At 34.4% G+C, this 18022-nt stretch overlaps 1 protein-coding gene across 19 annotated transcripts in view; it reads right to left on the bottom strand.

The window, feature by feature from the left end:
- Positions 1-307: 307 nt before the first annotated feature.
- The window catches only part of CPEB2 (cytoplasmic polyadenylation element binding protein 2), a 64232-nt gene continuing 46517 nt past the window's right edge, over positions 308-18022 (bottom strand). For all 19 annotated transcript variants that reach the window (XM_073805052.1, XM_073805055.1, XM_073805057.1 and 16 more), the window contains 6 exons: positions 17527-17697; positions 16123-16212; positions 10896-11014; positions 10520-10634; positions 8374-8555; positions 308-4305 (listed from right to left, as the gene is read on the bottom strand). In XM_073805052.1, coding sequence (XP_073661153.1) covers positions 4078-4305; positions 8374-8555; positions 10520-10634; positions 10896-11014; positions 16123-16212; positions 17527-17697 — 905 coding nt within the window. In that variant the 3' untranslated portion in view covers positions 308-4077. The remainder of the gene's footprint in view (positions 4306-8373; positions 8556-10519; positions 10635-10895; positions 11015-16122; positions 16213-17526; positions 17698-18022) is intronic.

The raw sequence follows: 18022 nt of genomic DNA, 5'->3' as shown, positions 1-18022 counted from the left end.
TTTTTAAGTACAGCATCAATTTAGATATAGTAACACTAATTATCTGTGATGATTGTTAACACCCAAATTTCTATGGTATGTATGTGGGGCTAAGGGTGAGATGGGGAGGAGAACTGATGCAAAGGGTCTTTGGGGCCCAAATACTGAACTAGATGATCTCCAAGTTTCCCTTGCAATCCTCACACTAAAATACATAGTGGCCTGGGCTTCTTTATATAGCCTTGTCACTCAGCTCTGTAAAAAATATTTTACTGGTGTCCATGGATATTTTGATAGATTTGAACTAAAGAATAAGATTCCACAACTATGCCAATAACTTAATAGTTTATTAGTCAGTCAACAATATTACAAATATTTAAAAATTACTTAATATAAATAGTTGGCAGCAAACTATTCCATTACAGAGTTAAATTACCAGTACAACAGACAGACTGGAGATTTAGACACCTGGAAGATAACAATAAAATAAACTAAAGTATTTTAACAAAAAAATTTAAGCTGAAGGCGTTTATCTAGTGTCCATAAAAGCATGGGTTCTCTTTTTATTTAGAAAAAAATAAAAAACGGCTTTAACATCCCATTAGGAATATAAAATAAAATCAACTGAAAATATTAATTTGCATATCAAAGAACCATTTATAATTACAATCCAAACACTCCATAAACCACTTGTGCGATTCTATACAGAAACTGGGAATTAGAAACTAGTTGCTTTAATATTACAAAGATTTCAGCTCCAAAAATAATTCAACATAAAATAAACTTTAGCAATTAGTGTCATAAAATTATATATTTCCACATAAAAATACAAAATAATATTAATGACAAGAATATGAAAAATTATTCCAAGTATTTTACTACTATTAAAATAAAATAAAACCCAAAAAAACAAAATAGAAATATGCATGAAAAAAGTCTTTCCTTTTGTTAGCAAAACACTATCCAAAATAACTACAATCATTTACATCAGTACAAAGATTTCTGGATTTAAAAAATAGTTGCAATGACAAAAGGGGTATCTTTTCTGACAGTAAAAAATGACACTGTGGATAAAATCTGCAAAATATGCAATGAAAAAAATAAATTTGCATTAAAAAGGTTTACACTGTTATTTTTTTTATACAAACATTAGAAACAGTATTGCACATCACAACACAGAATCGAGGTTAGTCAGCCTTCCAAAATGTGTTATATTCAAGTTTTGTAGCATCTTTGAGGAGAGGCTCTGTGCAGCCAGATGCAACAGGGATAAAATATCAAGTGTTTTCCATACACAAATATATAAATGCTAAATGTTTCCTTCTTAACAAAAAGTGTGGATTTTTAAAGTTTTTTTTTTCCTCCACAGTCATACTTTTGGGCAGCAATAAGAACATTTAGGGAACACAAATGAAGAAGCTTTGAAAATACAAAAATACAATCAAAATTAAGAATTTTCTACAAAAATAGTAAAATAAATATGATCTGTAAGTTAAAAAAAATTCCAATACAGTGTTTAACAGTTAGAAAATAAGAATGTAGTAAATAAAAGGAAAAAAAAAAAAGAAAAAAAAGAGGTAGGGGGAAGGTGGGGAAGGAATAAAAGATTAGACTAATAAGCTTTAATTGTAACAGAAATGAGGGAAAACAAACCATACATTTCTGTCATTTTTACCCATGGCAAAAAGGGTGTTCTATTACATTTCCCTTCATTCCCAATATTTATTTCTGTTTAAGAAGGGAAAGTGATTTTCAACATCTCCAATTATTTTCATCATATAATTTTAGTGTTCATTATTTAATACATGAAAAGGCTCTTCAATTTTAAACATTAAGCAGAAATTATGAAAATAAAGTTTAAAAATCTGCGAAATTAAATATCTAAATAATTAACATTGCAAAACTACTGATTTCTTTTCTAAATTCCAAAAATTGAGGTATAGCAAAGGAGATGTCATCAGTCAAAAAAAGTGTGCCATAAAATAGCTGACTGTTGGAAAAATCTCTCACAGAGATATAAAAATAGTGCATAACAAATGTCAAATGGATCAAGGTTGGCAGGGTTAAGGTTAGAAAAGAATACTCCAAAAATCTGGAGGATCATGGTTAAGTAACAAATAGGGAACATTGACAAATAAATTAGTAAAAAGCTCTTCTGAAAACAGCATCAACTTTAAACATTAAAAACTTGAACCACAACCACAATAAAACAGCAGAGTTAGACATGAACCACATATTTTTACAGTACAAAAAAGCACACCATAGACAACCAGTATTAAGATCAACACTTTGCTCACGTGAAGGATTGTCCCAAGGGGCTGCAATACGGCAACACCCTTGTAATTTTCTCTCTTTAGAGTCAAGAATCTTATTTCAGCATTTTAAAAAAAAACATCTACCATTGCTGGGTGCTTTGCTTAGATTGCAGAGTAACTCTTACATTAAAATATAGGGGCTAGTTGCATTAAAAATGCTCTAAAGAGAAAAAATATCACTAATGATATTCTAATAGTGTTCAGTACCAAAAGAAACTCACTAACTATTGCATGTTTCCATGCCACTTTCTCAAAAAAACTGCAAGCAAAGTCATTACCAAAATTCCTTCATCAAAATTTTTTTTTTAAAAAGCAATTCTTAACCATTAAGAACAACAATTTCCATGCAACAGTGACCCCAGTTTAGACAGAAGACCCCAATATACATAGGTCAAACATGTATGCAAGTTTAAGCCAGATTTCACCATTATCTTTAAGGTAAAATTGAATTTTATGCAACTAGCCATCTGTATATTTCCCCATCTCCATTTTGACTTTACTTAGGTTTACTAAAGTTTTGCATTCTTTGATAAAGTTCCTTTGTTTAAATATGGGCTTCCTGTGGGTCTTACATTTGGTGACCAGTTAGCAGTGTGCTGGCCATCTTTGGTTTATAAAGGATGTCTTAACCATGAACTATCAAAGGGGCTAAAATCAACTTTCTTTAAAATTCTAGTAATTTTCTTTTACTCAGTCTTTTATCTATACTATATCACTGCACATGAATTAGAACCGCACATCACAAAATTGCACAGGGATTACAAATATTACATCCAGTCTGCATAAAATCAAATTCCACTACCGACCAGATCACAAAATGGCTGCACTCTCTAATCTAAAACTAATTTGCATATTGTACACATGTAGGACATTTTTTTTTAACTTGAAGTCACAATAATGCATGCAAGTTTGCTTTTTTTAAACAAATTTTATAATTTGTTCATGCTACCTAGATTCAAGAGAGCTTTTTCGAACATTTGCAATACCTCACCTCTTGTTAGTTAATAATTCTAGTGCATGCATATGGTGTATACAGTTAAGTAAACATGCATTTTTTTTCACATTCTAAAACTATGGCAGTTTAGGCCATATTGTGCTGCCTGCATTTTATCTGCAATGCAGTGTGTCTCTAACGTTTTCAATCCCGTATTAATAGGTGGCATTTACACATAACACCTATATAGCAGCAAAGCTAATACAGCTTGTGATTAAAAATGTTTAAAAATAGCTAATAAATCAGATTATCTTGAGGTATTATTTCTTGCAAGTCAAAATGGAGAGCAAAAAAATCAACCCTAATTTTTAGTTTATGTATACACTGAAAATAGCAACAATAAAAATAAGCATTTGTAGCAGACATATTCCATCTTCACTATTATTTTGCTACCTTTGGTAAATTACTGGGGCAGATCTTGAAGTTAAAAACCCACGTTTAGAAATAAGTGCACGCTTCACCCACTATATAGCAGCAGACTGTTTGCCCCTACGCAAAACATTCTCATATCTAATTTTAACTTTACATATAAAAATAACTTGGAGAAAATACAAAAAAACATTTTATATTAACATGAAAATATCACAAAAATTAGTAAGCCTGAGATGTAGGGTTTTGGTGAAAAACAAGAGGCTTGTAGTGTTTTGGCTGCTGATAAAGATGCATGTATTGATAGCTGGGGTGAAAGCAGAAGAATGCACTTATTTCTTCTGCATGTCAGTATCTTCAGACACAGTAAGCCACATGCACCCTTTCTTTCCTTGTTAAACAGAGGCAGGTTTGCTATTCTTAGTTCCAGCGGAAGTGGATCTGACGTGGGCGATCAGCACCTTCCTTTACCAATGGCTTATGGAACTCACGTCCTGCACGAGAGTGGATATTTGCCCAACAAAACTCACAGTAATACTGCAGGCAAGTGACATTGGCACAAAAAAAGGGAGCAAATTTTCCACCACAGCGTGCGCCCTGGCATTCATCACACATCTGGTCATCTAGCACATATGGCTTTACCTCCACCTAGAAAAAGAGAGAAAACATATCCCATTAAGTCTGCTTCAAAAGTCACTTTAGCAATACTTTAAAAGGTTCATACAATGTTCTAGAGAAAAGGACCAACAACATTCAATGCTGAGAAAGCAGGCATCTTCCCTGGGTAATAGCTTCACCACACAGTAGGTTAAAAAAAATTAAATCATTTTGTTCTTGCACTAATCATTTTTTATGTTTCATGTTCATAATTGACCATATGATTAAATGAGTTCTTAGTTTGGCAATTTTATTGTATTTTGATATGTTTTCTTCTGAGAACTATAAACTGAATAGTATTTAAATAACTCTCTTTTCCAAAGACAAAAAATAATTAAAAAAAACTATAGAATCCTAATTGATTCGCAAAACATTCCACCCTCACCATTCTTGAAGTAACGTCTTTAAAACACCTGTGTGTTAATATTTTCAGAGGTGGGGGTGACTGTGAGTGAAAAACAGAAGGGTATGGAAGACAAATAGTATTTACACCTTTGTTTTCTCATTCCAGTGCCACTTGTGAGATGGCATAACCCAGCAGCCACTGATCATGGCAATGCGTCTCTACTACAGGTGAGAGCGATACCCTGCTTGTAAATAACTGGTACAGACAAACCAGAACTGTGGATAACCTTATTAAGGGTATGTCTAGACTTCTGTGTATTTATAAGATACGAAGTCAAAGTCCCACTGTGAAAGCCTGACTCAGTAGAAGACCTCAGACTTAGGTCAGCTCTGAATACTAAACTTTTTAACCTCAGTTTCTGTATCTGTGAGATGAGAAAGGCAATAGAACCTGCTTTATAGAGCTGTAAGGATTAGATTATGCAAGTAAAAGCACTGAAGATAGTATGGCACATGGCAAATACTCTGTATATTAACATTAGCTACTATTAGCTGCAACAGCCTTGTTTTCTGGCTTGTAATAACTTTATGAATGAAAGGTTACTACTTTTGTCTGACTGAATAGTGCCAGGCAGCCTAAGATCTCTGCCTTTCCTCAGGAGAGAAGAGAAAATTGAGTGTTTAAAGGGCTTGGTTTGCCCAAGGTAAAGAATAATAACCCAACAATTTCTATTTTGAATGTATTCTACTGAAATACTTGCATGTGTGCAAAAAATGAATATATAAGGGTATTTTTCTTCAGCATTATTTTGAACAAAATCAATAACAGCAAACTACAAACAACCTAGTTGACTGATGAAAAGAACTGTAAAACAAACATTTGATAGAAGGGTAATGAAATTATGTTTTTGTTTGCATTTGTATTTCATGGTTAGGGTTAGGATAAACATATTTTATATATATTGGACATTTTATTGTCCTAAATTGTATCTTTTGCATATTTTTAAATTCTAGATATTATTTTATGAAGCTAATCTACTTAACTCAAAATCAAAACTTCAAAGATGAAAAACTGGATTTCAAATTTATGATTTTAGAATACAGTCAAAACCTATTTGCGATTAATAATAATCTCTAACAGCTCTTGAATGTGTGAAAGGGAGTTTCCTTGATTCTTCACTATTCTTATTTTCCATTATTTTCCCTTTTTCCCTTCAGAGGAGCTATCTATGATACACAATCACCTGGAGTCATAACTAATAAAATGATTAATAATTAATTAGCCAACTTGAAGTATATCACAATTCACTTCAGTAACTACCAGAAGTCACAGTGAATTATACTACTCATGGAATAACATATAAAATTTAAAACGATTTACACATTTGTGGTGATTGTTCTTCATGGCTATCAGGGAGATGAAAGTAAACTTCAAAGTGTTCATGAGCCTAAAAGGTGAGTTGAATAAACAATTTTAATTCCCTCCAAATAAGTATCTTGTGTATCTTTGGATTATCAGCTATAAATTTAAATTTAATCTGTTTTTATGGTTTAATAACTATATTCTTATTAGAGAGATGAAAGGTATAAAGATTAAGGGTTTGATTTTTTTGTATAAGCAAAACTAATGACTTGTAAAATATTTAAGGCTCAAATTCTTTCAAATAAAGTTCAAAACATACCTTAGTAGCACATATCTTAAAAAAGTAAACTTTTCTCTCAGGTAGTTTAATGACTTTTTAAGAAGGCAAGTGTTTCTCAATTCACTTGCTTTGTATCAGGGTTTCTCTTTAAGAATCAATATTTTGCCCCAAATAATTGGTCCTCCACTATCATTTTGGAAACAAAGAGGTATGGAAGCATGACACTGCAATAATTTTTTCCCTTTGCTTCTGCATATTAAACAACTACAATTATATAATATGTAAATAACTTCCTCTGTGACCCTATCACCTCTCTGCAAAAGTAGGGGGTTAGACTAGATCAGTGGTCTAAAGCAGAGGCCCCCAAACCCCGGTCCGTGGCCCAGTACCAGTCCGTGGCCTGTTAGGAACCAGGCTGCACAGCAGGAGGTGAGCGGCGGGCAAGCAAGCAAGCAAGCAAGCAAGGGAGCAAGAGCAAGCGAAGCTTCACCTGCTGCTCCCCAGCTCGCATTACCACCTGAACCATCCCCTCCATCGCTCACATTGCTGCCTAAAGTATCCCCCCCACCCCCACTACGCCCGTCCGTGGAAAAACTGTCTTCCACGAAACCGGTTCCTGGTGTCAAAAAGGTTGGGGACCGCTGGTGCATGGCTGGACATCAGAATCACCCTGGGGGCTTTACAAACTACTGCTGCCCATGCTGCATCCCAGACCAATTACAGCAGAATCTCTGGGGATGGGACCCAGATGTCAAGGTTTTCCTAAGTTCCCAGGTAACTTTAATGTGCAGTGGAGGTTGGAAACTACTGAATGAGAGGAACTCTAAGGTTCAAATCAGTTAAACAAAATTTCATAGCATGTCTGAGTAAAAGCAGAGCCCTTTTTCTTAGATACTTAATTTTTTTCTTTCTTTATTGGGGGGGCAACATTTTTAGTAACAATGCAAACAAAAATGCCACTTTGCAAATGTGAACTGAACTTATGCTGTACGTCTTTTCTAAATGGTATGATTTGATAATTAAATTTTGGGGACTACTTCTAGAGTCTATGGTCTACGGGTATTAGTTAACCAGCTCCCCTGCCCCCAAAACAGTACAGCCTCAGAGAAGAAGCTTCAAGAAACTGTTACACTGGTAAAATAAGTACTCACTCAAGTTATATCTACGGTAATGGGTATAAAAAAGTTAATTTACCTCATATTTTTAGTATATCTCATCTGTACTACAAATGTAAACGTGATTATTCAGGAACTATTCACAGATTTTAGCATGAGATAGATTTGTAAAGAAACAATTGAGTTTTGTTCACTCCTTTCTCTTATTTTAGATGGTAATCAGTATTAGAAATTATTCAATAGGGTAGCTTTCACAGTTATCATCCATAACACTTCCTAAAAGTTCTTATTGTGATGACCTAAGCAATGCTACTAAAGAGTAAATGTTTTAAAGTTTAGGACAATCATCTTATATATTTACTTTATTTACATATTTATTTTTGCATATATTTAGGAAAATATACAAAATGTGTTTTTATTTTAGATTTTATAAATCAAAAATAAGTAACACTTAAGTAACACTTAGTGCCAAGCTCTGTTCTAAGTGCTTCTACATATGTGAATTCACTTACTCCTCAAAATAACTGTGAAAGAGATACTATTACTGTTTTCCATTTTATAAGTGAGGAATAAGAGGCATAAAGAGGGTTCATTTGCCCAGGGTTACAGAACAAATGGTGGAAATGGGATCCCAAGTAGTCTGACTCCAGAGTACAAGTTTTTAAAACAAGCTCTGCCTCTATAGTTAAAAGGATATTAAGACCTTATTGGCTGATAAAAATTTTTGAACTGACTTTAAAATAATATTTATATTTTGTGTATTACACCTAAAATTTAAAGTCTGCTCAAGAATTTTACATTTCAGGGATATTTTGATATAATACTCTTTAAGAGCTAAAGGAATATAGAAAAATAAACACTCGGTTTTTGAATTACATTATTAACTCTGTAGGGTAGTAAGCTTTGGATCAGCACCTCACGATAGGACTTAAATGATTTCCCAATATGCAACTTACACGTTTATCAATATCACCGTGCTGAAGCTGAACAAACCGAGCACTAATGGCAGCAATATAGCTCTGCTGATTGGAGAAAGCAACTCGACCAGCACCTTTTGGATATTTTAGCTCAGGATCTGTATCAATTCCTGCATAACAAACGCCACCATACAGCCGGTCCATGATCATAGCGAGCTCCACTTGAAAAGGAAAAGTAGTTCACATCAAATGGGAGAGAACACAGTAAATCAACAATTTTTAAGTACTTTTTTTTTAAAGTGAAAGTCTATAGGATAATGCTCTTTTCTAAATCTAATCCTTTCTCTTGTGTACTAGAGCTCACCTGCTCTCACCACAGAAGAACTGGACAACTCAACTGTCTACTGGACAAGTCATATTGATATTTAACAGACACTGCATCACTCAGTATGTTCTAAATGGCACTCCTGATCTTCCACCATCCAATTAAACCTACTCGAGTGAGTTTTTGCTGACTCAGTGAGCAATGGAAAAGATGAAGTTGCCAACTCAAGACCCTTGGCTTCATCCTTTCTATTTTCTTTTTTCCCCACTGTGTATGCAATCCTATGAACTTGATTTCCAAGACATATCTAGAATCCAATCTCTTTGCCTCCATCACTAACATCCTGTTTCAAGGTATCATTCTTTTTCATCTAGATCATGGCAATAGACTTATCTCCTTGTTTCTGCCTCCTGCCCCAAGTTTATTTTCAAAACAGCAGCAAAAGTGATTCTCTTAAAAATATAGCAGATACCAATGGCTTAACTGAAATTTCTCCTTAGGAACTCTGAATGGTGGCACAAACTAGCTTTCAAAACCAATACCACAACCTTCTTCCAACCTGCTCTTTCTCCAGTGTTCTTTATCTTCTCAGTTAGCGGTACCAGTGTCTACCTAGTAGCTTAAGACTGAAAACTGAGATTCAGCCTTTGCATTTATCTTATAAATACCTGTGACACCTGTTCACTTGGCTCTTCCACCACCACCACTACCACTAACCCAAGCCACCACTATTTGTCTCCTGGACTGCAAAAACAGGCTCCTAAATTGGTCTACGTATAACTACTCTCAACTTGACTCCCCTCTCCACAAGTCATTAACTAAACTGGTCTTTTAAAAATGAAAATATGATCATGTCTCTCTTTTACTTAAAAACTCTGCATTGGTTTCCAGTTGCTCTGAGGATAAATAACAAGTTAGCTATTAGACTTGTATGATCTGACTCCTATTTACTTTTTCAATGTCTTCTTGTATCTCTCACCTCATTCCTTATATCCTAGGCTGTGACTCTGGACTTCCCTCAGTCTCTCCGAGGCACTCTGCTTCCCTCCACTGAAGATCTTTGAATATGCTGTTCCCTTTGTCTGAAACACTCTTCACAACCTCCTACCACCTAACCCTGCTCCTTCTGTTCAATCTTTATATGACAGCTCAAATACAAGTATCTTTAAAATATCAGATTACAGCACATTTCCTTGCTGTATGCTCTTCTGTTCCCCTTAGTCTTTCTTTGTAGTAGCTATGTCTGTAAGTATTTACATGTGTGAATAGTTCTTTAACATGCACCTCCCATACTGGAAGAGGATGCTTTCAGTGATGGAAGGCGCTAACACACTTCACAAGGGTACACCGTACCATAAAACTTGCTTGTATGGCGGGCATTTACATCTATAATTATGTTCCTATATGACCTCTTCTGGTAGATCTCTGGTTCCTGATTACTGATGAACATAAGTTTATCATTCACTTATCTAAAGTGTCTTTAAAAAAAAATCCCGTATTTCTTCTTCAGATATCAGAATCAAACTCCATAAAAAGACCCCAAATTCTCATTATCTTAGAGAGTTACACTTAAGAAAGTCATAAATGCAGTATTTGAGTGGATTGTTCTTACAGAGTCTGTTTGGAGTTAGCTATCAATATTGATAGATGAGTGTCCAATTCTCCAGTTCCTTAATGGTCTTAAGAACAATTCTCAGAATTCGTCTCAAAATTCTGTAGCAAGCAACTATTGGAGAAGGAGAATCTGCCCTTCACCCACCCAGCGGTGACATGTACACAATAGTACCAAATGTGTACCGAATCAATTCATATTTAAATGATTGTTTTAAAAAAAACAAAATTTGTTAACATTCTACTTACCAGCCCTTAATGGCCTAGGAACACCTCCAACAAAAATTGTTTTTCGAGGATCCAAAGGCTGAGAACCATCCATCACAAAATCACTATCACTTAAATTCCAAGGACGGATCTGAACCTATGAAGAAAATGACATTACTGTATTAGGTCTCACTCCTTTAATAGCTGATGAGCTTTGTGCCACTGTACTGTTCAAAATTTTGGATAGATGGGTTTGGAAACAAACTGTTAATATTTTATCCAGATATAATAAATTATATGAATTTTAAAAAATTGAACTCAAAATGGTAGTTTATTTATTTTTTCACTAATGATCACTTCAAAACTGTTTTTGGAAAACTTGCATTTGTAACTTAAAGTTTGAGTAGCATTTACTTACAGGTTTGTCCTTGATAGTAGGGCTGGAAACACACAGATAGAGTTTTCCATCTTCTTCAATACAAGCATCAATTAGTGCCTGAACTGAGCTCTCTTCTTGAAAGAGAAGGAATGCATAGCCTGTATTAACCATAAGAATGAGGCAATATGTCAAGGTAAGTGATTTTACCCCAAATTTCAGTATCGTTTAGAAAATACATGCCTTTGAAAAAGATGAAAAACCTATAAAGTAGGACTACATTATACTTTCTCTAGGAGAACATAATATCCTATGGAATACACACAAAAAGAGATACTCAGTAAAATAACTAGCTACTTTATATAGAGCACTTACTATCCGATACTGTGATAAGAGCTTTATGTGAATTATTTACATTTAATTATTTGTGAATTATTTCATTTAATTATTTCATTTAATTCTCACAAGTCTATGAAACATTATGTGAATTATTTCACATAATGTGAATTATTTATGTGAATTATTTCATTTAATTCTCACAAGTCTATGAAACATTATTCCCAATTTACAGAAGAAAACCCTGAGGTGAATTATTTCATTTAATTCTCACAAGTCTATGAAACATTATTCCCAATTTACAGAAGAAAACCCTGAGGTGTCAGGTGGTTAAACTACTTGCCCAAAGTCAGTCACATAAGTAGTTGGTTGATTAATTTCAAACCTAGATCAGCTCTAAGGTCTCCTATGATACTGTCTTCTTAAAGACTGTGGCAGGATTAACCAGTTGAGCTTAGCAGGAGTTGAAGTTTCCTTCAAATGCCCTCAGGGTAAGACAAGTTCTAGAGCATACTTTTGGACAGGTGGAAAACAGCACATGTGGAAAGGCCCAGGAATTTCCATAAGTAGAGGGAAAATTCCACAATCATCCTGACAACTTCCAAACGATACTAAGAAAACTCCCTTAGGGAGGTTGGAATGAAACAGGTTCCAGGCTTCCCTGGTGGCGCAGTGGTTAAGAATCCACCTGCCAAAGCAGGGAATGTGGGTTCAAGCCCCGGTCTGGGATGATCCCACATGCCACAGAGCAACTAAGCCCAGGTGCCACAACTACTGAGCCTTCGCTCTAGAGCCTGCGAGCCACAACTACTGAGCCCATTTGCTGCAACTACTGAAGCCTGTGAGCCTAGAGCCTGAGCTCTGAAACAAGAGAAGCTACTGCAATGAGAAGCATGCACACCACAACGAAGAGAAGCCCCCGCTCACCACAACTAGAGAAAGCCCGCGCGCAGCAATGAAGACCTAACAACAAAGACCCAATGCAGCCATAAATAAATAAATAAATAAATTCATTTAAACCAAGAAACAGGTTTCTTAAGGATAGGTCAGACTTTTATTTTATTTTATTTTTTACATCTTTATTGGATTATAATCACTTTACAATGTTGTGTTAGTTTCTGCTGTACAACAAAGTGAGTCAGCTATATGTATACATATATCCTCTCCCTCTTGAGCTTCCCTCCCACCCTCCCTATCCCACCCCTCTAGGTGGTCACAAAGCACTGAGCTGATCTCCCTGTGCTATAAAGCAACTTCCCACTAGCTATCTATTTTACACACAGTAGTGCATGTATGTCAGTGCTACTCTCTCAATTCATCCCAGCCTTCCCTTCCCCCTCTGTGTCCACAAGTCCGTCTCAAGGTGGATGAGCAGTAGAACACTTTTTGTCAAACAGCCTGGAGACTATGTTTGCACTTGGGATCCAAGTTCTTGCTTAGATTCCTGTACCTTTTGAAAATATGCCCCTCCTCCTTTCCTTGTGACAAGCAATTGTCAATTTTTAATCAAATATGATGTATCTAGTAGGCAGAACAGAGTTCATTATAAAAAGAAGGCATCGAAATTTACATTACAAGTTTACTGTTATGTGATTAATTCCCAGCAGCAGATGACTATAAATGACCTAACAATACCCCTTTTCCTTGACAAGATTTCTATGCACAAAACCTAGAGCACTGAAATCTAGTCCTAATGTGAAGATGTCTTCAATCAGGCCAACCATGTCTGTGCCATTAAACAATGGGAAGTAAGAGGTCATGTTTTACTAGGAATTCAAAAAACACAGCTTATTGCCAACAATGGCTTTTAGTGCCACAAAGGTCTGATGTGACACACACACAAAGTACTTCATTTTAATAAAATTACAATGCCTGATTTCATAAATAAGCCATAAAGCCAACCTACACAAATAGAAACTTCCAAAGGTATGATTATGCAAGATTAAAACCACATCTTAGAACTTTTTAATTGCTAGAAACAATTTAAATAGGCTTGAAAAAATAAAAAAAAAAAGACTGGTTTTCTTTATGCGAAGGATTTAATTTCGATACAAACTAAGGTTTTTTTATTTTAAATTTTTTTTTTATTTTCTGGCTATACCACATGGCATGTGGGATCTTAGTTCCCCAACCAGGGATCAAACCCATGCCCCCTGCATTGGAAGCGCCAAGGCTTAACCACTGGACCACTAGGGAAGTTCCCAAGCTAAGGTTTTGAGAGCTGTAATTGTTTTGTAATAATTGAGGGGATATAAGACTGATTTACTAAAATAGTATTTTAAAGTCAATATTTTTAATGTTATGTTTTTATGATGTTAATTTCTGATATTAATATTTTAATACTGCTTAATAATTTTTGTGATTATTATGGAAAAAATGTATCACAAAAATTAATTAAGCAACATGGCAGGTAAATTATGATCTAGCTAAGGCAAGCCGTTAAACATTAAAATACTCGTACCAAAAATACCATCTAATAGTTCTTTAGAATTTATTAGCACAAGCTAATGTTTACATAGGGTGAATCTTATTCACTGCAAAGGACAGGTATGTATAAGTGTGGCTCAGTATCCAATGTCTCAAATCATTACCTTAATTACAAGGTAGCTTTGTCAACTGAATGCTTCTACACAGTGTTTTCCAAACCATGGAAAATGATGAATTACATCAATGACAAAAATGCTTGAAAGCACAAGGTTTAGGAACATTGGTCTTTGGCAATGAGTACAACTATAATGTACCAAAATAGTATAATTTGCCACTGCTAATATTTTTTGTTGTTTTTTTTCTTGTTTTCAGTTTGAGAAAATAAACTAACAACTACCACAAAAACCACAATAACAATGCAACAGCAACAAAGACAGCAACTATTCTGTTTCATGAAATTAGTGCCAACCTACCTTTCTTACATTTCTGCCCATGCAGAAAATGTGTATCTGTCTTGACAAAAACTAATTCTAATACCTTTCTAAAATTATATTTCAACTCCTGCCTGGAACTCTATTGAACAACTTTTTAATCTATCTAAATTGCACAGTATCTTTTAGATTTAGTTCAAAATTTCTCAATGAAGCTTTCCCCCACCTACTTCAGGTCAAAGGATAAACTATCCTACAATATTTATAGTTGTATATATCATTTATTAGGCAACTATCAACCCATGAATTACTGAGAATACAAAGATGAGTAAAGACACAGTCTGAGAGATTAATGGAAGAATCTGACATTAATAAAATAAAAGCATATTTATAAAATTGTAAAACTGTAATATTGCAACTGTGAGGAGTGCTCTGAAAGGGCACAGTTCTAGAAGGGCCTACAATAGGAGGATTTGACCTCATTAGGTGGGTCCTTAACAGTTTCCCACCAGCAACAGATATTTAAGCTGAGAAAAGTAGGAGATATACAGATGAAGAGGCAGGGAAAGCCTTCAGGTCAAGAGAACAACAAACATAAAAGTCCTGAGGCAGGAGAGAGCAAGGCCAGTTTGCAGAGCTAGAAAGAAACAAGAAGCAATACTGGGAGAAGGAATGGGATGGGGAGGGCTGGCAGGGAGAATGCATTTTTGCCTTTATCCTAACAATAAGAGAAACCACTGATGGGTTTTAAGCTGGAAGCAAGGAGTAGCACCATCAGATTGTTTTCACAGATATTACTCTAGCTATGCTGTGGGAGAAAAACTGGAGATAGCCAGAAATGTGGACAGACTAGTCATACACCTGAAATAGTCCAGACAAGGGATGATGGTAATTTAGTCAGGAACATTAGAAACCAACAGGCATTTTTATTGAACACTCAGTAAAATAACTGTATAAAAGGACAAGATCATAACACTGAACAACAGATTAAAACTAAGCTAAGAAATGAACATCTACATCAATATGGAGCTAATTTTCTCTCTACACCAAGGATTCAGGACCTCCAGGTCCAGTAAGTTCCAAAATCATGTGAAAATTTAGAGTATATGGAAACAGGTCCATATCTCTAACTAGACTCTCATGGAGGTCTGGGATCTAGAATCTCTGGTTCAAAGGATTCTGTAAGTATAACATCTAAAGGTATTAAAAAAAAAAATCACCACATTATTCCATTTCTCTAAGGAACTACATAAACCACTAATGGAAGTTCTATAATTCTCAATGACAAAAAGTAGAGACGGCTCATATAATTTATCACCAGAATTCCTTAGCTAGTTTTTGTATGCCAATAACTCTTAACATGTTTCCTTTCCTGGAGCCAGAATCAGATTATTCAATAGATCTACTGGAGTCTTTTTTCCAGGCTTGAAAATCCACTCAGCCATGAGAATAGTGTGTTTTTTCATTTCTAAAATTACATTTCAATAATATTCAAAGTAAAGTCTTAGTCTTTCAACCTCCCCTTTCTTTTATTCACTTCAGAGAATGTGCCATTAGCAATCTGACTGACTGGATTCATGTTCACTTCTCTCCCCTTGCCTCCCCTCCCCACTCGGGCGGGTGAGGTGATCCTTCCTGTTCCCACTGACTGTAGCATTGTTTTGCTCAAATGAATGTTTGCTCAATTTGTGATTCTTGTCCTCTAGTGACCAGTCACAGTAGTATCCTGGCAATATGTAAGTAACACAACTAGGCATCCTCTGCACATTTTATCTCTTTATGTAGTTGAGTTTTTTTCTGACCATTCATTTTCTTCTCTATCTGAATTCATCAACAGAGTATATACTGCTCTCTTGTTATCTGCTATTATCTGGAACACTTATGTATATCTTGCAATACTTAAAATAGTCACAGGTTTATATTTTATTCTCACTTCACACATTTCTTAATTTCACTGATCAGAGAAACTTTATTATATGTCTGTACCCAAGTTACTTAGAATGATACTTTAGGCAGAGAAAATTAGCTCTCATATAACTTATTCCCTAGCAAATATTAACAAAAAAATCTCTTACCTTTTGGTGGAAAATAGGACTTGCTTTCTGCTTTATGAGGCCAATCTACTACCAAAGGCCCAAATCTTCTGAAGCTAGCAGTTATTTCATCTTAAAAAAGTACAATAATATGCATTAGGAATCAGTTTTAATGATTCACTCTAAAAAACTCCTATATTTTATACGTTATTTTAAAGATTTAAAAATTTAAAGTACCAAATAGCCTAAGATAAACTAGAATATAAATACTAGAAACATGTCTAATATCCTCACTAAAATGATACATAAATCTTAATAGCTATTTTAATCAAAATAGTTTTTAAGTAGCACATTGGCTAGAATAATCAATTCAGTGTGACTTCTAAAATTTTATATACTAATGTATGGACACTAATGGATTTATAGTATAGCAAATCATAAATATCACTGGCTTGAAAAACATGCCAACATTATATCAAGTTAAAGATCCATAAAGAGATCCATTACTGCTTGATAAAGTAAAATATTATAGGAAAAAAGGGCTGCTGAAACAAGACATGTAAAGCTATAATATTTCTAAAATATACTAGGGTCTGATACATGCCAGGCAGTTTCACTGAAAGACATACAGGTCACATCCAATGACATGTTCTAGGTTATTTTATCCCATGGAAACTTTATTATACTGATTAATACATAGAATAAGTTTGTGGATATTTGAATCACAACTGAAAAAATTCCCAAAATGTAGCAATATATTCTCTATTAGTAAGTTGTGAATGACAGTGGCAGATTTCCCACAGCTTTGCAAATATTAGTTTCTGTATTTTTAATCTTGAATTATTTTTCTTGTTATTATTACACATGATAATTTTTACATATGCTTATTAGTCTTTGTATAACCTAAATTTCCTGTTTATGTACTGTTTTCATTATTTGCTTGGGTTTTATAGCCTCTTTTCTTATGTGTTTCTAAAAGCACATTTATACTTAAAGAAATTGAATTTTTAACTGTCATGCATTACAGGTAAAGTTTTGTGGTTGGTTACCTTTAATTCACTGTGTGTGTGTGTGCGTGCGTGCATGCATGTGTGTGTGCATGCATGCATGTTATAGTCATACAAAAAGTTTTAAATAAATATATAAAAAAGTTTAATGTATTCAAATATGTTCTATATTTAAAAACATAAGTGGGAGATGAACTAGATGAAAATCTTATTTACAAAAAATTCTCACAATAATAATATGCATAAGATATAAACTAAAGAAACAAACTTAAAAAAGTTATTTGTTCAATTATCTTTATATCTCAACAGGTGACAAAATATTTAAACAGAGATGGATATCCATTTTAACTGAAAATCTCTAGAGGTAAAAAAAACTCCATATCCCCATTCACATTATATTTCAGGTTTGTTTTTTTTATATGCCAAATCATCATTTTACCTTCATCAATATCTGGAGGAAGACCACCAACAAAAACTTTTCGAGAGAAACGTTCTATTCGCTCTCCATTTTGATGAGCTGAGTAACATGTGGGTGAATTTAAAACACCAACTTGATCATTATGACCATCATCCAGCAAGCCATCATCTATTGGAAAGAGGGAAGAACGACCTAAAATATAAGAACAAATATAACTTGAATCTCGGATCTAAGAAAATGATAAATTAAAGTCAGGCATAAAAAGAGCAACAACAAATTCAAAGGCTTAAAATTGAAGGCGACATAGGCATAAAAAAATTAAGGAAAATTCAGAGAGTTTAAAGGTTTAATTACCTAGATTCAAGAGAGAAGTTGTCTGAGGAATGACTTAGAAATAAACATGGTCATATGACAACAATTACATCACAAACAAACACTAAATCACTTCAATTTCTTATGGAAAGCAGCAAGAATCTGATGTATGGGGATGGGTAGACTGGATGTGTAACCTTTTAGA

The sequence above is a fragment of the Tursiops truncatus genome, chromosome 5 (genome assembly GCF_011762595.2).
Source record: "Tursiops truncatus isolate mTurTru1 chromosome 5, mTurTru1.mat.Y, whole genome shotgun sequence".
NCBI classification, from domain to species: Eukaryota; Metazoa; Chordata; class Mammalia; order Artiodactyla; family Delphinidae; genus Tursiops; species Tursiops truncatus.
This window is presented reverse-complemented; position numbering and strand designations above follow the sequence as displayed.